The sequence below is a fragment of the Thalia democratica genome, chromosome 2 (genome assembly GCF_965202585.1).
Source record: "Thalia democratica chromosome 2, ktThaDemo2.hap1.1, whole genome shotgun sequence".
Taxonomy (NCBI): Eukaryota; Metazoa; Chordata; class Thaliacea; order Salpida; family Salpidae; genus Thalia; species Thalia democratica.
Genome location: NC_139166.1, coordinates 30,092,763 through 30,117,460, shown reverse-complemented (window position 1 = coordinate 30,117,460; position 24,698 = coordinate 30,092,763). Strand labels below are relative to the sequence as shown.

Below are 24,698 nucleotides of genomic sequence, written 5' to 3'. Positions count from 1 at the left end.
TTCTCCAAAATATTTTATAATATTTTTGTTAGCTGTTTGTTAGAAAAACACTTTTTAACATTATATATTAGGAGTTCTTTCTTTAATTTTGTTCTTGTTTCTAAAATAGTTTATAAATACTACAAACAATAAAAATTGCAATAGTTTTATCAATAAAACTAAGAGCTGTTTTATTTATGTAATAATAAATTACTTTTTGAGAAAAATTGAATTACACCTCAAGTGATGATTATCTTATTTCTTTAGTTTTAATGAAACAGGTTATATTTAAAATATTTTAATGTAACAAGAAAGACCAAAAAAGTTTTTTCCTGACTTTCAAATTACTATTGAGTATGGAACAAGGTAACTGTTTTTAAATTCAGAAAAGTATTTTTTTTTTTTTTTGTGATAAGGATAGTTGTTAAGAATCCAACTTTAAATTGTTTCTCTTAAAACCATACACTATATTTTATTACTTTTATATCCCATAAGTTCTTAAACATTATAATTTTAGATGAAAAAGAGGAAAATTCAGAACTAGAACTTGCAAAGTTAGTTAATAATTTTAGTTTAAACTTTTTTTAAATAAAAATACTTGTTTAAAAAGTTTAAATTGTTTTCTAATCTCTTTTAACATTCATACAATTTTGTAGAAAGAGGAGAGATCCAGAACAAGAAGAGATTACTGATGTAGGAAGCATAATAGTTTAATAACAGTTTAATAATAATATAGTTTTACATTCAACTTGAATAACACTTTAGAATTTTTTAAGTTTTTTTATCTACCTTTTAAATTGATTTTTTTATTTCCAAGAATCAAAAACAGTTTTTACTTATATTTTAATATATTCTGAAGTACATTTTTTCTACATGTACAAGTTCTCATACAAGTATCTTAAGTATAAAGTTCAAATACAAACAGTTTATTTTTTAAATGTTAATATACTTATATAATAAATAGTTTTTCGAAGTTGACATAATTTGTTTTTGTAATACTTGATAATTATTTTAAGTCTATTAATTTCTTTTTATTTTGTGCTATGTTGAATACATGTAAAGTACCAAACAAACTTTAATTTTACGTAGTTTTACAGTAGTTTTAATTTTTTCTATTTACAATTAACTTTAAGACACAGTCGGAAGTTGAAGTTTCCTACAATAAAGAAAATAAAAGAAGCTTACCAGTTAATCAAAATGACAAAAAGGTTTTAGAAGATGGTATATTGGAGAGCACTAAACCTGAAAGCCATACTGATGATGTTGATAAGAAAACAATCCATAGCAAAATTTCATCAATGAGTTCAAAGCTAAGGCGAAAAAACAAAAAGCTGAAACAAAAGATACAGTTCAAAGGTTCTAATTTAAAAGTTAAAAATAATGGAAACGAACCAAGCTCCACATCAACATCAACTAAAGTGAGGATGTCTTCAAGTGACCATCTTAGCGACACCTCAAATATCCCTCCAACAGAATCTCAAACAGACAGCAAAGAGAGTAAATTGAATTACAATAATGAAAGGTTTGTTATGATTTTTTAAAATATTTTGCTTTCTATGTAACTTTTCAGTTTTATTCACTTGAAAGGAAACTAAATTTAAAATTAGCAAAAGTTATAGTTCATATTTTATTCTATTTAAAAAATATCATTTTTCTTAGTGTTTTATTTGATTATTAAAATTAACAATAAATAATTTTAAATTAGTTCAAACGTTTACCCATGATGTTACAGAAATTTTATTATTATGAGTTTCACGCTAAAGGAGTTTCGAAAGTTTTAAAATAAGGAAGTAACTAAGTCTCCAAGATTTTTTTACAAAAGCTAACATTGACATGTATTCTAAAGCATAAAGTATGAACTATAAAATAATTTGTAAAATTATACTAATTGACTTATAATATATATTTAGTTTTTTTAAGTTTTCTGGTACACCCCTGTATAGGAAAAATTTATCTCTTCTTAGTAGTTCCAAGTATTCTAAGTAGTTAAAGATCTCAACTTTTTGGGAAATTTTCCATGCGTGATTATAAAAAATATATTAAGCATTTTCAAATAAAATTTAAATAGTGTTTTATCAATGAATTTTAAACATAAAATATTATTTTTTCAATTTTACTAAAGATAGAAATATTATTACAATACAATTGATTATTCTTTAATAAAATTATACTGATGGTTTGCTTTAAAACTGTGTACTAATTCTAAGGAAATATTTTTTCTTCATCATTTTTGCTTTTTCAATTAGTTTGATGAACTCCACAACTTTGATTAGTTATATCTCGAAAATTACTTTCAATTTAACAAAAGGATAAAAATAAAATCTGCAAATTAATAATAAGGTTTTTGTAATACTGTTGTACTCCACCATGACCTTAAATTATTGACATAAATATAAAACACGAATTTGTAAAACTTTGCATATTGTCCCCAAGTATTAAATGCAAAAATCTGCATGGTAAATATAACTTTCAACCCAGGTCAAATACAGATAGTTATAGGTTGGCTTTCAAATATTATTTGATATGCTTAGTTGTTATTTAATGCATGAATAAATTTAGTTGACATAAATTAAAATTAACAGTTTTATTTTATGATCTACTAATTCTGGCAGAAATTGTTTTTTTTTTTTGCTGAATTCTAGTCCAAGCCAAAGTTAATAAAAACAAAGTTTAACATTCCACGGCGCTGAAGTGTTTGACCTTGTAGGTTTATACCTCTTACACCATTTGTCTACGATAATCAACAATGAGTCAATTAGACTCTATGGAGGTGATGGACATGCCATCATTTAACAAACAATTAAATGTAATATTTGCAAAATAAAAAACCATATCACAAGATAGCTATCATTTTAAATAAAAAAGTTATTTTTATTTAACAAAAAAATCTACAAATTTATTAGTAAACGTTATATTGTCTAAAGTACTTTCAAAATCTTCTTCAGTAGACAATTAGAACTGATTAATTCAAAAACTTCTTGCATATAAAAGTTCAAAAAAGGATATTATTACGTAACTATAAATCAAGTTTTAAGGTAAACTATGTTTTAAAAGTCTGTCTTTCAAAAGTTTTTCAAATAGTAAATCTTATAAGTATCTCTAGTTTAAACTCGCAAAAACTAATTGAAATAAAATAAATAAATAAATATGAAATAAAATCAAAGACAAAGAACTAAAAGAAATTAAATTGTTAAACTTTGATGTGTTTGATTTAATGTTTTATAATATTTTAGAATGTAAAATCAAAATAAAAAAATAAAAATAGTAATTAAAATAGTAATCGAGCTTATTGTTGGTTGAAGTTAAAAAATGCAAGAAGTTTTTGAATTAATCAGTTCTAATTGTCTACTGAAGAAGATTTTGAAAGTACTTTAGACAATATAACGTTTACTAATAAATTTGTAGATTTTTTTGTTAAATAAAAATAACTTTTTTATTTAAAACGATCGATAAAGGCAAAAAAATCACAAAGAACTTCACACAACCAAGGGAAGATTTGAGACACTTAAAACTAAAATATTCTTACTGTAAGATAGCTATCAGACATTGGATTCAATATTACAATCGGCGCAGGTGAAACCTCTACTAAATTCTTGAACATCAATTAAACCTACTAACCGATGGATACTGCCCATAAATTAAACCACATGCAAAAAACTATTTTTATCAACAAAGACTCGAACAACCTTAGAAAGATTAAGAAAAATATTCCGAAAATGTTTAAAAAAGAATTTCAAAACTAACAAAAAGCAAGGTCTCATTTGATAACGCAAAACACATTTACCAAAACGCTTTAAACAAAAGCAACTTCAATTATAAGCTCGAATAAAGTGTGACAATTGATAACACCAAACTAAAAAACAGAAAAAGAAAGTGCATATTTCACAACCCACTTTTTGCAGATCAGTGAAAACAAAATAAGGAAGTCTATTTTAAAAATGCTGGACAAACATTTCCTGAAATCAACTGAACTCTACAAAATCTTTATCAGAAATTCCACCAAGATTTCATATAGTTTTTCCCCATATTTAAAGCATTCGTAAGTGGACACAATAAAAAGCTGCTCAAAAAACCAATAACAGAGCCAGAACTATGTAACTGCAAAAACAAAAAACAATGTCCAGTCATAATCAAATGTAAATCCGAAAATGTAATCTACAAATCAATTGTCTCATCTGAGAAAAATGAAAATATATCATACATTGGATCCACTTGAAGACTTTTTAAGAACAGATTATAGGAACATATAGCATCTTTTCCTAAACCAAATAAGAAGAATCCCACCAACTGCACACAACTCGCCAACTATGTATGGAAATTGTACGAAAAATACAAAATTTAATGCAAAATACTTAGACAAATCAACAGCAGATTCAAACCAAACTTTATGTGCTCATTATGTAACCTAGAAAGACTATGCATAGCAAATGCTAACAAAAGAAAAATCCTAAATGAAAGAAATGAACTGGTTACACAGTGCCCTCATTACACTAGGGAATATGTTTAGTTTATTTTTAATCGCATTTACTCTGTTTATTTTATTTTGTTTATTATTTTGTTATATTTATGTTTGTATTGTGTATATGTATTATTTTAAGTTACAACCTTTTCATAAAAAGACCATTTTAGTTTTTTTTTAAATCACCTATGAATTCTGATATTTACATTTTTTCAAAGCTTGATATATAAAAGTATTGTTCTAACCTTGCACAAAACAATTTTATTTTTCTTTGTTATAATGAATTTAGATTATGTATAGTTAACAGAATACTAAAATTAAATTTACCTATATTTTAATTTTTATCAACAACATGATGGTACGTCTTATTTTAAATTTAATTCAATTTTTATGTGTATTTTATTTCCTATTTCATCGCTCTGTATTTTTGTTTTTCAGCTTTTTTTTTCGTCTGATGATCTTTTCTGCAGGGAAACGGCGTAACGCAGTAAAAGTTAGACAAAAATTAGTATAATAAAAACAAATCCCTAAAAATACAACTGTTCTTAGCCAGGGGTGAGGTTAACTAGCTATCAAATAGTTTTTGTGGTAGTTGCTACGAAAATCATAAGAATAAAATATAATTTTAGCCTTAAGTTTACTACTAAAATGATGAATCAAAAAGTTTTGTTAAGACCTTATTTTGTATTTTTTTAATACATCTGATATAGCTGAGAGGAGATAAGTTATTTAAGATTTTTATTATATGTTAATTTATACTAAGTTGTTTTAGAATATATTTTTTTTTTAGGTGAATAGATTTTTGAAACAGGTGTTACTGCTTATTGTTGTAAATAGTGTAGTTATGTCCGTTTGTCAAAGTAGTGAGGTCTTGTGTTTACTTTAAAATGTTCAGGTTATCAAGTATAATTGAAAGAAAGGTTAGAAAAAGTTTTCGTGCAGTTAAATTTAAATTACAAGAAGAGTTCAACAATCCTTTGCACAGAGATTTTAAATTAGCGTTAGTTAAAGTGATAATTTTTTTTTAATAATTTTAATTTACCTAGCTGTATGTGAAGTTTTTTATCAAAGTGTAGACAGAAATCAAACAAGTAAATTTATTGAACTCATTTTATTATTTGTATATATTGTAACATTTATTACTAAATTATTTCTTTTTATATCAATATTATAGATTATTTTTTCAGCTACTTTTTTTAACTTTTATCTTAAATTATGTATGATATATAAGATTATAACAAATAAAATTTTACAGAGATGAAACAAAACGTAGTAATACAAGTGTGTTTAGTAAAATAAAAGTACCAAAAGTTCCAGTAGAAAAGCTTAAAAAACTAGGAAAAATTAAGCGAAAATCGAACAAAGGCAGTGAGATAACTGAAACTGACATTAATGAAAATGATACTGGAAACAAAGATATCAATACTTTTGAAGAAGGTTGTTTTTTCTTTAACTATCTTTTACAAGTTAGCTGAAAATAAGCGGTATAGCTTTACAATTAAAAAGTTTTACATTTAAAGGTACCAACAATATGTTTTTTTGGTAGTTTAACATATGAATTTTTTATATACATACCAAAAAAAATGCTACACGCAGTGGACCTAAACCACGCTGAACTAGAAATAGAGACTTACTAATTGAAATTTTTTTAAACTTTTAGTTTTTGTGAAATCTTTCTAAATATTTAGTATTTTATATCCTAAGAGTTTTTTAACCCAAAAAAATTTTTTAAACAAAAAAAATAAAATACTTTAAAACAAAAAATACAACTACCAGAAATAAAGTAGTGGCTTTCTACTTTAAATGTTTTTTGTTTTATGTTTTTCTATATTTTAGAACAGTTTTTTTAGACTTGAAAATTAGGTAAGTTAAACTCAATATGTTTTTTTCTAAAATTTGTGTTTATGTTAGATATAATTTTTTTTAAATTAAAAAGAACACACTCTAATTAAGGCAATAAATAAATAATTTCAATAAAAGTGCTTAGGATGTTTTTGAAAAATACTGTATATGAAATACAAAAAACTATTTTAATATTTTTTAATATTTTTTTTTACAGCCATTGAATTTTTAAGGGCCGTAAAAAATAATTATTTTTTCATATGCAAAACTTTTTTAATCTAAATAACTATTTAAAATTTATAATTGAAACTTTAAAATATCTTACTAAAGCTCTGGAAAAAATAAATATAATGTTTTTATGTTAAGTTTTTTTTTTCTTGATTGATTTTGTAGTTTTGAAGATTTCCAATTTTTGTTTAATCTAAAACTCTTCAAATGGCATCTATCCTTTTTTTACTATTTCCAGATAGGGGCCACACTGTGTTACACTAATCAAAAATGTATTAAATTTTTTAGGAAATAATGTTCAGCTTTATTCTTACTATTGTTTTATTAAAAGTTTTAAGTAAAGTCTAGTAAAAACTAACGAAATACAATCTTTTACAGAGACTTATGATAGTGATGAATTCAGCGACTCTTATGGAGGTTTTTATTTGTGTAAATAATTTCGTTAATAAATCTTTAAATTAAATTTAAAAAAATTGTTACTAAAAGTTTGGTTTGTTAAATTTTTAAATTCATCAGTTTTATAACGATAAGCAAGGATACTCATAACGTTTTTTGATTACCTTAATATGTTTTAATTGTTTAGCTTCATAATCATTAACCAAATATTAAATGTTTTGCAAAAATAACTGTAGCTAAAGTAAAATAAAACTGCCTATTTTTCAATTACAGTAAATATACAAAATATCGAATAACTGTTGTTATATAATAAATAAGTTGGTAACTTTTTGCTTTTAATATTGTTGTTCTCATAACATATTTTGTAAATCTTAGAAAATGCTGAACCACTTTGTTACGGCCCATCGGATATAGAGCACGTAACTAACGAATCTACTTATATAAGTAATGCAGAAAATGATGACAATAAACAGGTGAAAAAAGTTAAGAGGAAGCGCAATAAAAAGAGTAGAGGTTTTTATAATGTAGTTTATTGTTTTTCGATGTAAATTTGAATAGTTAAACAAGCTTTATAGCAAATGAATATTTTTAAGATTATAACTAACTGACTGCATCTATGTAACACTTTTGCTTTATTAAACAATCGTCAATATAAATTAAAAACTAATAGTAATCGTTTTAAATCATAAAGCTGTAATTAAAAAAACGTATGTTTTAGCAAGTATGTATATGTACTTTAAAAGATGCATTTTAAACATTGTCAACCGTTTTTCTTAGCGTTTGTTTATTTCCGGTAGATTCACGACTGTTACCAGAAGATCTTGAAGTTATTTCAAGTCAGGAGGTTTCTGCTAAGCGTGAGAAGCGGATGCCAAGTCTGTTGTTTTAAAAACTATTTATTTTCTTTACATTTTTAAATACTTTTACAACTAGAACAAGGTTGGCATTTATTCAGTCTAGCTAAGGCTAGTTTTAGCTTCTTTTTTTATGTAATTTTATCCCTGTACACTAAGGCTAATTAGATTGTAATTCTTTAGCTTTAATGGAAACTTATTTTCATTACAATTAGTTTGGGTAGAAAATACCTTGAAAGGGAATATCATAGTCACGTACTATTATATTGCCCTTAGTAACTATAAAATACTATATAGTTAAACACCAATATTACAAATAAGTAGATAGTGCTGATCTTGATGTTCCTTTAGTCTTAGACAAAAACTGAGGTTGTATATTTCTGAATGAACTGTTTAACAATTTTTAATTTCAGAAAGTGACATTCTTATGTAAGTTAAATGTAAAAATTTACTTAAAACTACAATTTACTTCATACAGATCAAATAACTAACTGTAGTTAGGTTTGATTTTTTTTTTTAATTTAAGTAAGGCCGTATTTGGGATCCAATATTTTTTTAAAGTACATTGACCTTCGTTTAAAGTTTAAAGTATTTTACTTGAAGTATATTTAAAATATCAGAAAATTAATTAATACCTAACTACATTCAATTTTGTAAAAATGTTCCAATACAAACTAATTGATCAAAAAACTTAATTAAGTTAACTTATCTTAGTAATTTTTTTGATATTTAGAAATTTATCTCCACCTAATTTTTAATTCTCATAACGTCAAATTTGCATAAATCGTTCCTTGTACGGTAATAAGCACTGTAGAAAAGGATTGATTTTTAATGAAGTAGTCATTTTTGCTTTTCTAGTTTGCTACTTGCATGAGGTACTTAAAAAACTCCCCAAGTTTGATTTGTTAAAAAAAAACTGTAAATAAATACCAAGCTGTATAAAAACAGTTTTTTCCCTTTCGGCCATTTAAGTATCTATTTAACTTAGTACGCATTTTATACACAGGTCAATCAAAAGATGAAAGTGAAGAAATGTCAACAGAAGCTGACAAAATCACGTGGGAAAAAGATTTTGACGAAACTCAGCTGTTTGGAATAACTATTCACGGTTTGTACAGTAGTGTATTATATTTGAAATAAACACATAACATCACCGCTTATTTTATAGATCTTTGAAGGTTAATATTTTTAACTTAAGTTGACCACATATAACTATTGTACTTAAAAAATTCTTACTTAATAGTCTTAAAAATATTTATGTAATGATTTATTTGGACAAGTTTAACTTATAAGAATTTTCTTGGCTTAATACTATTGTATAATGATTGAGGTTTTTTTTTGTTTTTTAGATTTTTGTTTAAATTAAGATAATTGGCTATTTGTTTTGAACAGGCAGTGAATATCTTCAATCAGATTTAAAGCTTCTTAGCCATCCTATAGTGAGAATTTCTTTGGTAGATCCAGTGAAAGGAACTTACATTAAGAATAGTAATGAAGATAGCAAACTTGATTATATTCCTCCTATTCTTACTAAACCATTTAACTTTAAAGTGAGTAGACATACTAGTCCTTCAAAATAATTAAATAAATATTCTACGTTTTGTAGTGTTTAAATATCATTTGCAACTTAAGATGAATAAATAAAAAGTACTCTTTTTTATAATATTTTTACACAAATCTATTCCGCACAATATTTTTAACCTTTTTAATAGATGATTTAAATTCACATTCAAAGTTAAGAAGTATTTTAAATATGCTTAAAGTATTATGTCGTATACAATTAAAAAAAATTTAGTTAAAAGCAAACTTTTAGCGTTCTTGCAATAAACAAAGCTTGTCTTGATCAAATGAGCTTAACATTCAAATAAAATCTAATTTTACTTATAAAATTTTTAGAAATGGCTTTATATGCATTTAAATTTTTGTAAATCAAATTTATGTTCGTTGAAAATATAACTATTTTGTTCATGTTTGTCTTGTACAATTCGTTTTTATTGAAATTAATGCAGGAAAAACGAAGTTTCATACCCAGGTGGGAAGAAACGCTGATTGTAGATCAACCAATAAAAAAAGTTTTGAAAATTCAAGAAAAAAATCAATATTCTGATCATCTTGATGATTACGGACCTGTCATGTTTTTCTTGGTAAGATTTTTTTTAGTAAATATATAACATATTTTACTACTTTATTCTTTCGAATTAAGTGTATTTTTAGGCTTATTTTTGTTCTTGAACTATTTACTTTTATTGTTTTAGATTAACTTTTATAAATTAAAACAAAGATAAGAGATTTCTACTCAATGGAAAAGACTCGTGAGGACAAGAGGAGTAAGGAAGAAAGAGGATGGTATAATTGCGCGTGGGCTTTTTTAAAAGTACGACACCAATAATATAAAAAAGAATTACAAAATATTTGATAAGTAGCCGTTTTTGATTATCACTATGAATTAAAACCTAAAATCTTTATTTTAACTTATTTCTATAGCTTTTTTTTCTAAAACACTATTTATGGTCAGACTGATTTATTGAATTAGTTTTTTATTGCAATTAAAGTTTTTATACGATATTTTTCAATGACATAATTCTAGTTTTCTTAGTATGCTACAGCAAATTAAAGTGTTACCTACATTTTTATTCTTCCATACAGTTATTAGGAGCTAACAATGAGACAAATATAAACAAAAGATGCAGGCTGCAATTGTTCAAACCGCCAAGTACTAAAAAGCACTATCTTCATAAGGAACAAGTTGAAAAAAGCGCACAGAGTTGGTTAAACGTTTATAATTGTAGTTTTTTATTGATGATGCTAACTTTGTAAATAAAAAATATATTCAGGATTTAACATAATTTTAAACTCATTAAGTAACATGTATAAGTAACAATAAGTATGTTACAAATTCTAAGTTATAATTTTTTTTAGTATGATTTTTTTTAGTCTATAAATACTAAATTTATAGTTATAACTACTAATTTACTTATTTCTTAGTCTATATACACAATAACCTTTAAATAAACTTTACAATAAAAATTCTGAGGTTTTATACTGATTATATAGTTTTGTTGTATCAACAAAGAACTGTAGATTTTAATAAGTGTCTATTTTGACAGACATTATATAAACTTTTTTTTTCAGTAAACATTTTTCAAACTTTGAATAATTTCTTTTTATTTTTCGCTAAGCTCACTGTTTCTACTCACATGTTTTTACAGCGCCTACAGAAAGTTCCCTTGATCCTGTGTTCAATTGGTGGAAAAACAAAACAGATTTCAGCGGTGGTTACAAATCTACATTGTTCGTTACTATCAAATCAATTGACATTAATCATCCTTTGGTTCGTTTGGACGTGTATAATAAGTGTTTACTTAATGTCTAAGAAACATTGCTTATACTTTTTGATATACAAGTTAAGCATTATTTTAGTATCATCATAACCATTTTTTACTCTAAACAATGATGTTGATCTTAATCTGCATACATTTACTTTAGTTCAAAATTTAAAAATAAAATACAAAATTCCTACAAAAATAGTTTCATTCCTCAAATTTTTTTAGGTTACGTTAAAGCAAATTTTTCTTGTTACATACAGGCTGTGTCACAGTTGACGAAGTCAGATGAGAACCAGGTGAGACTGAGCGAACTGGAGCTTGTGTCCAAGCCACTTGAAGGAAGAACCACTGTGGAAGAAATGAGAAAAAATGTCAAATGGACGAAAAAACCTGGACAGGTTTGTGTTCTGCAACTATATTTGCTTTAAAACAAAGGTTGTAGTTTGAAGCTTTGAAGGTTGTAGTTTGTTGCAAGTTGTAGCTTATAGTTTGTAAAAGAGTTTGTTTTTTCAGTCGAGTAAAATACCAAACAATGAAATGTTGCAACTGTGGGCAGGCAATCACGGAGCTTTCACTATTAAATTTTCTAATAACGGATATTTCCTTGCAGCTGCTTGTAGGCATGGACAAACTTTTCCTGTTCTCAGTCAGTTTTTTTTTACTTTATTTGTAGCACCTAACTTTTAGTTAAACAAAACAATGTTTGTGCTACGCATAAACTTTTTCAATAATTTTTGCTGGCAGTACTCTTTTAAAGCTATTTTGTTTGTTAAAATTGACCTTATATAAATAAATATACATATTAACAGTTTTTTTTTTAATATTTTGGTCAATAGCGCTCCACAAGTTAAATTAGAGCTAAGTATTTATTTGATTATAAAAAAACAATAGATTTATACGACCGTTTCGTATACGAAATATATTATCCCATATACTCCTCAATAAAGCTAAAGTTTAACACAATCGTTTAAAATATTTTTCTAATACAACCTTTCCAAACTTTTTAAAATGCACAAGCTCTTAAACCAGTAACAAAACTAAAATCAGATTATTTTTCAAGCTTTTCTTGCTGCACAAAAACCTTCATTTTTACTACGTCATAAAACTTATATAAGTTTTATATTATGTTAAACATTTTTAATAAACTTTAGCTTTATTGAGGAGTATATGGGATAATATATCTCATATACGAAACGGTCGTATAAATCTATTGTTTTTTATATAACCAAATAATATATATTTTTGTTTATATAAGATGTAACGTTAAAAGGCGTTAAATCCTAGAGATCCTGATAAGCTAAGCTTATCGGAATATATACCACAGATGTTTTTGTGTCAAAACTAGTGATGTACCGGACTCACTATCCGGGTCTGGGTCCGGACGGATATCGCCATTTTTGTCTGATATCCGGATCCGGCCGGACTCTAATTTGAAAAAAAAGTCCGGATCCGGTTCCGGCCGGATTCTAATTTAAAAAAAAAGTCCGGGTCCGGTTCCGGCCGGATTCTAATTTGAAAAAAAAGTCCGGGTCCGGCCGGATCTCTGTTAGGATCCGGCCGGACCCGGATTTAATTAGTAAAAAATAGCATACTGAAAAGTATTTTTTCAAAAACAAACCCTTTGTAAATTAATAAGAGTCATTTTCGTCAGTTAAAATTTAACACCTACTGTGATTGGCTCATTTTGTACACGGGACTAATTTACATTTGTTTACATTTAAACTACGAAATAAACATTTCATAAATGCAACATAAATTGAAAACTTTGGAATGAATACTTGCATTATTTATTGTTTAAAGTTGAGCTCAGAGAATATTTAGAGTTAATACGGTTGAATGTACGAGCCAATGAGAATCATATGACGAAAAATTTCAAACTAAATACTGATGCAACAAAACATCAGAACATGACAGGCAGTTTGTTTGTAAGCAGTTAGTTAGTTTGGTGTGCAGCTTGAAGCAATAAAATATCTTGAACTTTTTTGTGAATGCTTATTGAAAGTAGTGTTTTGTTTTGAAAGTGAATATTTCAACTGGTGTTTAATTGTTTAAATATTTAAGCCAGGTTTATAGTTTAATAATCTATTAAAAATTTTACAGTTTCTTGTTTACTAAAATTTTTATTTAATTTTTAGTTTATTGTTTCAAGTCTTTTGATATAGATTTAAATAGCTTCCAGTTTTTAAAGTGTTACCAAAGTAATTAATACTTTTGTATATGCTAGTATTTCTTGTTGTGTTTTATATAAAAGATTCATCACTCAAAACTGTCGTGTCTGATTATAGAAAGTAGTCTCAGTTAGAATTTAGTATTTGTTAGATGTAAATTATATAAGGTAGAATTTAATTATAATGGGTAGCACTAATAAGTTAAATGTACCACAATCAGTCCACAACTTTACTACCAAATTGTCAACCTTTGCTAGCTGTTCTACTGATTATTAGATTAAAATAATTTTTTCAGTTTTTAAAAACCTCATTCTGATTCAGGCTTGTTTATACTCACTCTAGCTAGTTTTATTGACTTAAACAGTGGCAACCCTGCTAGTTTGAAAATTTTTGGGAATTTTAGAAACTCTTGGACTGCCTCAGGCTAGTTTAGTTTTTTATAAAAACTCAGGCTAGTTTTCTTTTAAATTTTCAATGAGTTTGAGCTGTTCCAGATTTCAATATTTGGTAATTTTCTAGTGTATTTTGTTCAAGAACTTGATTTCAGATTTTTTTTTGTAAATTACACCTAAATTTGTAAACCTTGTGGCTAGCTGTTCTACTTATTAATATATTAAAGTTCTTTTTTTCATTTTTTAAAAACCTCATTCTGACTCAGGCTAGTTTATACTAGTGATGTAGCGGACTCACTATCCGGGTCCGGCCGGATATTGCCATTTTTGTCTGATATCCGGATCCGGCCGGATTCTAATTTGACAAAAAAGTCCGGGTCCGGATCCGGCCGGATTCTAATTTGAAAAAAAAGTCCGGGTCCGGTTCCGGCCGGATTCTAATTTGAAAAAAAAGTCCGGGTCCGGTTCCGGCCGGATTCTAACTTGAAAAAAAAGTCCGGATCCGGGTCCGGCCGGACCCGAAATTGTGGGTCCGGTACATCACTAGTCAAAACATTATTCCGACTAACGGCGTTTCACTACTCTCAAATAAATTTAAGAACAGATCTACGGAGTCTCAAAAAAGCTCTAAGAATAGCCTATTTTAAAGCTTTTTTGAGACTCCGTAGATCTGTTCTTAAATTTATTTGAGAGTAGTAAACCGCCGTTAATCGGAAAAAAGTTTTGACACAAAAATATCTGTGGTATATTTTATTTATTTAGTCAATTATATAATAAACTACAGTTTTATACAGCTGTTTCGTATATGAGATATTTTTATCTCATATATTCCTCTGTATAGCTATAGTTTATTAAACATATTTTGCAGAAATTTATAATTTTAAGTTTTTATAAATAATATGACGTAGAACAATAAAGATTTTGTGCAGTAAGCTAAGTTTGAAAAATACGCTGATTTTAGTTTTGTTATTGGTTTAAGAATTTATACGTTTTGAAAAAGCTTTAGTAATTGATATTAAAAATTTTTTATAAAGTATGGAAAGGAAATTTTGTATGAGAAAAATGTTTTAAACTGCTCGTGTGCGCGGCTTAATTTTACTTTGATTTAAAATTTAATTAGGTTTAATTTTGCTAAAAAAGTATTTTTGGTAATGATGCATATGTTTTGTCTTTTGCTTTTCTTGTTTAGTGTTATAGTCTTGTCTGATTTATCAATTTCAATTTTTCTAAGTTGCAAAGTCTGCAGCCGAATTTAGTACTAAATTTCGATTTTGTCCTGTTTAGTATTTCCCATTTAATTTTTTAGTCTGTGTTGTTATATTTAAATTCAAAATATAATTTGCCAATTCACAAAGTATGGAAATCTTTATTATTACTATGTCAAAGTATCTATAACAATTTTAAATTATAAATTTCTACAAAACATGTTTAATAAACTAAAGATAAATAAATTTCTATTACTGAAGGAATGTATTATTCATAAATTACTATTTACTGAGGAATATATGAGATAAACATATCTCATATACGAAACAGCTGTATAAAACTGTTGTTTATCATATAATCAAGTAAACATTTAGCTCCAACTTAACTTATCGAGCACTATTGACCGAAACTTTTAAAAAAACTATTAATAAATATATGTAATCATGCTTATATATATATGCATAACATGTTATATTAAAATTTTCAACCGATGACTAGTATACATAAATTTGTTTGTGATATTTCAGTATACAACATACCTTATGGCGAGCTTATAGGGGAGTTATGCGGGCATCAGCAAATTGTTTACGATTTTGATTGGAGCAAAAATGATGAACTTTTGCTATCAGCATCCGGTGATGGAACCGCACAGTTTGTCTTTTTTAACTAGTAATGTTTATAAACAAAATTTAAGAATTTGGTTAGTTAGAAGTTTTTATGCTTATCTGTTGTATATATTACTGACCCTTTTCTTACTTAACTTTTTTTTTGTTTCTTTTTTATCTAGTATAGTTATAGAAAATAAGTTCGTAGAATGTAAGTATTGAACTATAAAAATAAAATCAATTTATGTTTTCTAATATAGTATTTTAATTAAAGCACTGAAAGATTACAATTCTATAGTTTCAACTAATTTAAATTTTGTAACCAAATGTTTTAATGTTTTTATAACCAGAGTATGGAGCTTATCAACACCAAATGAGCCTGCATACACCTTATCTCATCCCGCGTATGTGTATGCTGCTAAGTTTCATCCACAAGGACAACATATTATCGTCACTGGTTAGTTTTTAATAAGTATATAGTTTTGGTATAGAAATAATAATTAATTTTTGTACTATCTATTGAGGTTTATATTTAAACTCTATGTGTTAAAAACAGATATAACATTTTTTATGGTAGTTAGCTTTTTTAAATTCCTTTTTTTGTAATTTTCTGGAAAGATTAATTTTATTTTTGAAGTAATTTAATATGAAAAAAATTATTTTACTTAAAACATTTTTTTGTATAATAAAAACTCTTAACAGTAGTATAAATAAGAACGGTTGTTTAAACTCAGTTTTAAAATGATTTTGTTTTAATTGCGCAATAGCTGGATTTGACAAAATGGTTCGAGTTTGGAGTATTGCTAAATCAAAGAGTAGGTTATTACAAGAGTTAGAAGGTCACACTCATCATATCAACTCTATTGCATTTGATATTGGTGGTTCGTTTTTCATCGTATTTTTATTACTAACAATTTATTTAAACTACTTCCACAAAATCTAACGTATTTTAGAATGTACTTTTTTACTCTTTTAGTCTAAAACTAAATTTTAAAAGTTAAAATTCGACTTTTAAACTGCTCTATGATTAAATAAAACAATTAATACTTCTTACAATATTTGAAACTAAAATGTTGCAAAGTTATAAATTAAATTAATAATTATAGATCATAGGATGTTTGCTAATATTTCAGGTATCACACTGTATAGTGCTGACAGTGGTGGAAATATAATTTGTTGGAGCAGTGTAACATCTGAATACACCTCACAAGAGCATAAAGTTAACTGGTGTTTTAAAAAAGTTTGGAGAGCTTTTAATTTTTTTTTGATCTTTTTTATTACAAAAATATCAATTTAATACATCAAATTTATATAAAGTTTTTGTGGAATAAATTATTTTTATTTTACAGAAAATTGAAGACAAACTTTTAAAAGGTTTCAGCATAAATAGCATTGAAGTTAATTCAAAAAATGACAAAAAACTTTTACTTAATTGCAAAAATACAAATTCCAAAATGTATGACAGTAGAATGTAAGTTTTTATTTTTTATATTAAGTTTGTTTTAGAATAATGAAAAGTAGTATACGACAACTTTATTTTAAATAAAAAAGTATTGTTTTATTTATATTCTTATCTAAATAACTAAGCTAATATAATTTTTAAAGAACAATACATTTTTCACTTTAATACTTTTTAAACTCAATTAGTCATTAAACAAATAATGTTGTTTTTTAATATTCTATTCGTTTCTAACCTTATTTAAGCGTATTTACTTGTTTTTTATTTTATATTGAAATCAAAAAAAATAAAATTAAGATAATCAACATATCAAAACGTTTTTATTTTTTATAAGTAAAATACAATAAACGTATGAATTTTTGATTAGTTGGTTTGCAAGCTTAAATACTTTTCAGCAAAGGCATGTTAGCGTTCAAAGGAGTCATGAGCGATGGACAGTTGATAAGAACCACAGCGACATCGTGCGGTACTTTTGTTCTTGCTGGAAACCAGAATGGTCGTGTTTACGTTTGGAATGCTGAAACTGGTAACTTTTTTTCTTATTGATTACTAGTTCAACCATTTTCAGTATACTTTATAGTTTACAAATATTTACCATTATATTCATCATATTCTTTATAGTCAAATGTTCTAGAATATTAATATTTATAAATGAAAATTACAATTACGTTGAAAATACATTCTTGTCTAACCAAAATACTCGTAGGTGACCAAGTAGCTACGTATGATGATTTGCCATACACAAACGCTGTGAATGATGTGTGTTGGCACAAACATGATAATATTGTTGCTTTCTGCTCACTCCATCCTAACTCACCTATTATTCTGTACAATTACAATACTAGAGGTTTTTTTTATTATCAATTTTTTTATTAATAGTTTTAATTCAACTTTGAAAACAAATCTTGGGTTTTTTGACAGTTTAAGTTTTTAATTAATATCATGTTTCATATTTTAAACTTATTTTCATATAACTTATTTTTTTTCAGTCAGGAAAATATAATATAACAGCATTAAATAAAAATATGTTGTATACTACAAAGCTGTTCAAATAAATTATTTTAATTCTGTACATGTATTGTCCTAGCTATATGTATGAAGCGTAGAATTATGATAATTTTATATTGATTTTGTTTTATATATTTTCAGTTACTTATCTAATAAACACAGTTAAGCTATTAAAAAAACACAATATAAATTAACACAAGATAGCTTTAACTAATTACTGCGGGAAGCTGTCAAATTTGCACGAGCGTACAAAATTCCACGAGGGGACAAAATTTCACGATTGCACAAAATTGAACGAAGATATTTTTGCACGAAGACACTTTTGCACGAGCAGATAATTTTGCACGGAGACATTTTTGCAAAAGCTGAATTTTAATTTTTTTAGTTTTTTTTTTTTACTAACATTGTTACCTCTAACCCTTACCCTCGGTCGGTAACTTTTTTTATAATAATAATTTATTTTTATTAATTATTTTTTTTTACTATCACTGTTTCCCCTAACCCTTACCGATCAGGATTTTTTTTATTTAATTTTGTTTTTTTTATTAATTTATCTATTAGTTTTTTTTCTGTTTTTTTTTTTACTCTCGTGCAATATTGTTCCCTCGTGCAAATATGTCTTCGTGCAATTTGTGCACTCGTGCAATTTAGTACCCTCGTGCAACTTTGACTCGTTTCCAATTACTGCAGTGGTTTATTTTTTTAATAAAAATTTAAGGTTTTTTTAAATCATTGTTCCCAAAGTAGGTAATATTACCCACTTATGGACGATTATGAATATCAGAGGTAATTATAAGGGGGATAAAAATAAATTAACAATTAAAAAGAACGATTGTTTTTTTATTTCATTAAAGTAAGAATTTTTTTATTTAAGAAACCCTGATTTAAACTATATTAAAAAAAAATCTATTAAATGTTCCTAATATACAAAGCCAAGTTAGCTTTCTTGAGTTTTTAAATGGGTTTAGTATTGTGTTTTCTTCTTGTATTTTAGTTTTTACAAGTAGAGAGTTTTTAGTTTAGTAATTTACTCGCTACAGTCGCTTCAAATGGGGTCAAACTCGGTGGTTTTCATACAAAGACTTCTGAAGATATAAGTTTGGAAGATATGTACAAAACAACACCCGATGAAGAAAACACTGGTTTGTTTGTGTTTAGTACAAACATAAAAATCTAGAGTAAATAAAAAGGTTGTGTTCATTTATTAGTCTTAATTACAAACTTTTACTACTTTTAAACAAAAAGTTTTAAACTTAATAAATATTTATAGTATCACAAAACACATGACGTATTATAAAAACAATTTTTTGTTTCTACCCTTACTTAAACTTGAACATTATCTAGCATTCAAACAATTAGATGAGAGTCTAGTGAGCCACTCCAAGCTAGATATAGTTAAAAGGCAGTTGGATACAATAGTGCTTGTGAGTATGTTGTAGTTTTTTTAATTTAATTACAACTTGAAAATAAAGTTAAGTTTTATAAAATCTACTATACATTTATGAGCAGCAAGTAAATATTTATAAATAATTAACTGTTTACTTTAACGACAACACAAGTAGTAGCTTGGATTATTTACCAACAAATTTAAAGGGGCCAAGTGGCCAGGCATCAATGAAGTCGACGTTCAAGCAAGTTACTATGATGACTTCCGCTGTAAAAGCTTTCGAAAATAGTTTAAAACAAGTACGAATTAGTAGCTAGATATAGTTATGTAGATTAGTTATTAGTAGAAGCTTTAAGTTTTTTTCGTGTCTGCTAAGTTAAGAATTTACTTGTGAAGAAAAAACTTGTGGGACATTAAAATTAATAGTTTTCGACCAACTTTTCTATTAACATTATCTGAAATGATTAGATTTTTATAAAACAGTCAGAAAAATTTTTATTCACTAATCTCTTTTTTTTAGAAAATGTAGTGTTTAAAATCTCTATATTCTTTTTACTAACAGAGTGAAAAAAGTAGTGTTTATTATTTAGTGTATTTAGTTTTTCTACACATATTTTGAATGTGAGAAACTTGCAAGTTTTGGTTATTTTATGAAACTACAGAAAATAAATAACAAAGGTTTTAGCAAAAACTAATTGTACTAAAAGACTTTATTTTCTAATTAAAATAATTTTTCTTGTGCTCTTAAATTTTATCACTCTTTTACACTTTAGTACGTGTTTTATTTCATTAATAATTTAAACTTTTAAATGTTAGGGTTCTTCGACTTTTAATAGTATGAAATCTGCTCGCAGTCTATTGAGAGATGAGCCAATGTTGTCCACATATGATAGCGATGTTAAGGTTTGTGCAGAAGTTATATATTTTTTTAACCAAACTTTGTTGCATTTTTTTTTTATAAAGCTTGTTTAACTTGCAAGCTTAACTTTTTTACACATTTTCAAAAAATAAAGTTGATGGTTGTACATTAAAAAATGTTTTTAGTTTCTTATAAAAGTTTTAACAGTGAAAATATTTTGATTGTTTCTATATTTTGTTATATTTAAATTTGTCTATTGTGAACCAAATTTTTTTAATATGCTAATAATCATACAAATTCTAACTTTTATCTTTTTAAGATATAGAAGTTTAAGAATAATTTTTAGTCGAATTTTTTCAGAACACTTAAGATAGCGTGATTAAAATATTTACCATATCTAAAGTTTCAATGAAATATTGTTTAAGTTTTATCATGAAATAATATACATCAGTTGCAACCAGCATACTTGTCGCCTCATGCTACAACTCAAGCGAAATTGCACAGCAAGAAGTTCGAACATCACATCAACATGACTACTAAGAGCGCCAGGGAAAATAATGATGACTGGAAACCTTCTTTCACTAGCAGTTTGTGTTTTGTAGAAAAACTTTTGTTAAAAATTAAAAAAAAAATTTTTTTTGTAGTTGGAAACAAAATAAACACAAGTCTGCAGTCAACTGGTAAAAATTATTCAATGCAAACCAGTTTATTATTTTCAAACAAATTTGCTGAGTCTCAAGAAACTAAAGGCCATAATTATGTTTGTTTAAACAGTTTTTTGATTAGTTAAGTAGAAAATGTAGTTTATAATGTAATATAATGTCCACATAATTAAAAACAAATAAAAAACTTAAAACTGTTTATTTATAAAATCATGATGAAGCTTCGCAGTTCTTTTTTATTTTAAGCAGCAAATGTCTTTTTTTTAAAGAATACGAGCATAAATTAGTTCTCTCAAGATCTAAACTATAATTCTTTATAACAGGTGCTAGTGTTGTACGACTATCAGGCGCATCGGTCAGACGAACTGACGATTAAGCGCAATGACGTCATAAAGCTTTTGTTTAAGGACGGCACTAAGTGGTGGTTTGGTGAGAATTCGAGTCGTTGCCAGGGATATTTCCCTGCCAGTTACGTCACAACAACAGGTTGTTTGTTGAAAATATTAATTGTTGTGTGTAGGCCGTTTTTAAGAGTTTTAGCAAATATGTGTAAATTTAGTTTTGATCTAGTTTTAAGCAAGATAACTTAGGCCGTCTATACTAAAACAATGAATCTAAACTTGTGTTCAATCAATAGTTTTGAAATACAACATTTCAATTAGATATAGTTGCATATACTTAAAGCAGTACGATTTGTGTTGATGATATATTAGTAAATTATAAACGATTTATATAAATACGTTTGCAGATGAGAAACAAGACTTTGAAGAGCCAGAAGTTGTTCCTAGAGTTGACAAAAACGTTTTAAATAAAAGTTTGTTACTACTTTTTTTTTTTTAGTTGTAGCTATAATAAACAGAAAATTGTTAATTGAATGTTTATAGGTCTTAAAAAAACTTGTTTAAATTATTTAAATATAGAACTAATAGTTAAGTCTAAACAGATCAGAAAGTTATGCATACTTTTTAAGAAACAAAAATGTTTTTGTTATAAATTTGTCATTATGTTATTACTATACATTTAAGTTTTTTCTTTAAAGTAAGCACATTGGAGTGCCTAATACAGTTTAAAAATGAATGAATATTTATTACAAATTATATTTTTTTACTCCTTAAGTTTACGTGCCCAAAAATAGAGTTCAATAAGTTTTAGTATGCTGTTAAAATCATTGCATATCTCAATTTACTTTAAATTAAGGATTTAAATTGTTTAAATGTTTAGTTTTAACAGTATTGGAGATACAAATAAAAACACTAATTATCATAAAAACATAAATAATAACAGGAATCACAAAGTAATAAATTAAGAATTATAGAAAAACTAACCGTTTCAATAAGCAATTAGTTAAATATTTTTTATTTAGATATTTTTGTTAAGCAAACTCTTTTAAGATTCACATATTAAACAATCTTTTAGGTGATCCTTTAATTGAAGAGTTTTTGGTGAAGCCAGTAGTCAAGTCGGAAGAAGAAAAACCTTTAACTACTGAAGATCTATCTACTTCACATAAACTGCCAGTAGAAAATGATATGACTAACAGTTTAAGGTAACTTTTTGTTTAGTTTGGTTCTACATCTTGTTTTCAAAAGTATAAAAAATGTTGTGAAACTATAAGTATTTGTTGATGTAGTAACAATTAAGTTTATTAGCTACTACATATATACTTAAATGAAATGCGTTTAAATAAACTTTTAAAATGACATACAAAGTTTTTTTTTAATTTATAGAAAAAGTTAACGTTTAATTTTTTTATATTTTAAAAAACAATTTTTTACTCATTATTAATAAATTTCATGGATAACAACCATACAAGAGTTTGAGGTATAACTATTTAAAAATATATTTCTTTTAATTCAACTTATTTAGTTTTATATTATTTATTAAAACCAACCAAGAATTTGCTATATCATTAAAGTAGTAAATTATTAACATAGTTTCCTATTTTCCTCTATTTTTTTTTAGTTATAATCCAGTTTTAATAACTTAAAGCTCTTTACAGCTTAATCTTATTTTTTTGAAACTTTAGCGCCTCTCGTGGTAGAAGAAGGGTCAAAAGAACTCAACAAAAACCCGATGAGCTCAACTTTTCGACCGATGATGTCATAAAACCGGGAGAAGGCGACACCATGCGAAAAATACCTTTGAATTCTCGACCGTTACCTCCGCTTTCCTCGCAAGTTACTACAGACTTGTCAGAAGAAAAGTTGAGAAGGAGGCGAAAAAAATTAAAGAAAAAGTCTGCAGATCACAGTAGAAAAAACATCAGTTTGTTTTAATTTTTAACCTTTTTTTAATCAAGTCCTTTAAGTCGTTAAATATGTTTTTTTTTAGTATCACATCATTAATCTTCACTAAGGTTGATTAATTCAGATTGATATAGTAGATTAGTTACAAGTTGAATAAGTATGATTGTATTTGTGTTGTTTTTTTTTTAGATTTATCATTCTTGTTAGTCATTGTTTGATAAACTTGTACACAAAAAAGGAATTTTTACAAATGTGTACAATATTGAATTTCAAATCAAAGTTTACTTACTTTTTTTTAAGCCTTTATTACTAGATAAAACACAATAAGATAACTAGATTGTTTTTTAATATTTATTAAACAAACAAGAGGACTTATTACCACCTTATACTTTTTAAGCAGTATTAATTCGGCCATCATCAACAAAATTAAAATGTTTTGTGCCGTCAATAACAAATAATGAACTTCACCATATGAACAATAACAAAAGCATCCGAGACAACCTACGACCGGGCGTATTAGGACTAATAAGGACTAAACCGGTCGTAGGTTGTCGCGGTTGTTTTTGGTCGTGTGGTGAGGTTATCATTTATTATTGATGGCACCTTATACTTTGTTATATTTAATTTGAATGAGTATAAACAACATATTGTTAAGTAAAAACTCTGAATTTTATAGCTTAAGTCAGTAGTTTTACTTAAAATGTTAAATTTACTTATGAATATCCTTACAATTTCATTCAAAAACCTTAACTGAAAGGTTTCCCTAGAAAACTTTGTTAGTCTATAAAACTGATTTTATATTTAAGCAGGTCTTTTACCTTGTTTGTAAAAAGCTCTCATTTTTACTCGAAAAAAAATTTCCACAGAAGATCCATCACCCAACAGCCGCAGAAGACGTCATCGTTCTCCCAGCCATAGTGACGTCACAAGCAAAAAGTCGCCTGCCAGCCAGAGAAAATCCAAAAGCCCGCCAAAGCAAATGCGACTTTCACGAGGATCAAAGAAGGAGGGCGGTAAAATTGCAGCAGCAGAAGAAGAAAAATTCGGAGTTCTCAAGGCGATACAGGAAAAAATAAGAAACAGTCAGTTCGATGATGACGACCAATGTGACGTTACTTTTCAACCTGTCACGTCATCAACGATGATAAAGAATGATGATGCATCGACGAGCTAGTTTTTCAATCGTACAACAATTTTTAACTGAAGTCGACTGAAGTTTTACTTAGTAAAAGTTGTTAACAAACACAAACTTAATTACTTTTCTGGCTTTTAAAATATAAGTCTCTAATACTTTGTTTATCAAGCTTGCTTCAGACGTAATAATCAAGGTAGTTTTTATTTGCTGGTCTACAAAAACACACGCAAAAATATCTACAACATTTTTTTAATTATTAGCATTAAAGTGCAAAGATAATAATTCGTATTCTAGCTACTGTGATTGTTAGTTTGTAAAAAATCACTTTAAAAATTATAGTTAGTGTATTTTATTTCAAACAAACTTACTTTTTGTAAAGTGCTAAATACTTTTTTACTTTCTTAGTTTTAAAGCATACATTGTAATAGAATAATTACATAATTTTGTTTTACTTTATTATATTTTTACTATGCTCTTACTATAATCA

At 26.5% G+C, this 24,698-nt stretch overlaps 1 protein-coding gene across 4 annotated transcripts; it reads left to right on the top strand.

The window, feature by feature from the left end:
• Positions 1-260: 260 nt before the first annotated feature.
• On the top strand, positions 261-24,698 carry LOC145849687 (jouberin-like). Of its 4 annotated transcripts, none has more exons than XM_082954703.1 (34): positions 261-345; positions 497-533; positions 636-672; positions 1,119-1,501; positions 5,694-5,875; positions 6,887-6,925; positions 7,280-7,417; positions 7,702-7,779; positions 8,765-8,866; positions 9,151-9,308; positions 9,768-9,902; positions 10,040-10,132; positions 10,405-10,522; positions 10,968-11,089; positions 11,345-11,482; positions 11,598-11,730; positions 15,378-15,501; positions 15,806-15,912; positions 16,223-16,336; positions 16,589-16,695; positions 16,805-16,926; positions 17,310-17,440; positions 17,621-17,761; positions 18,963-19,064; positions 19,267-19,346; positions 19,516-19,608; positions 20,126-20,212; positions 20,620-20,755; positions 20,813-20,928; positions 21,154-21,316; positions 21,579-21,644; positions 22,247-22,376; positions 22,857-23,095; positions 23,943-24,698. In XM_082954703.1, exons 1-34 carry the CDS (start codon positions 336-338, stop codon positions 24,248-24,250), a joined length of 4,269 nt encoding a protein of 1,422 aa, XP_082810829.1. In that variant the 5' UTR covers positions 261-335; the 3' UTR covers positions 24,251-24,698. The 4 variants fall into 4 exon arrangements, with proteins under 4 accessions (XP_082810829.1, XP_082810830.1, XP_082810828.1 ...); XM_082954704.1 differs by having other exon boundaries at positions 1,113-1,501; positions 19,282-19,346; XM_082954702.1 differs by having other exon boundaries at positions 1,113-1,501.

What these genes read in the sequence shown, in the direction of transcription:
- LOC145849687 (XM_082954702.1), top strand. An exon ending in GTTTGGAATAACTATTCACG is followed by an intron (nt 8,867 to 9,150) that starts GTTTGTACAGTA and finishes TGTTTTGAACAG; the next exon opens with GCAGTGAATATCTTCAATCA. An exon ending in ACCCGATGAAGAAAACACTG is followed by an intron (nt 19,065 to 19,266) that starts GTTTGTTTGTGT and finishes AACATTATCTAG; the next exon opens with CATTCAAACAATTAGATGAG.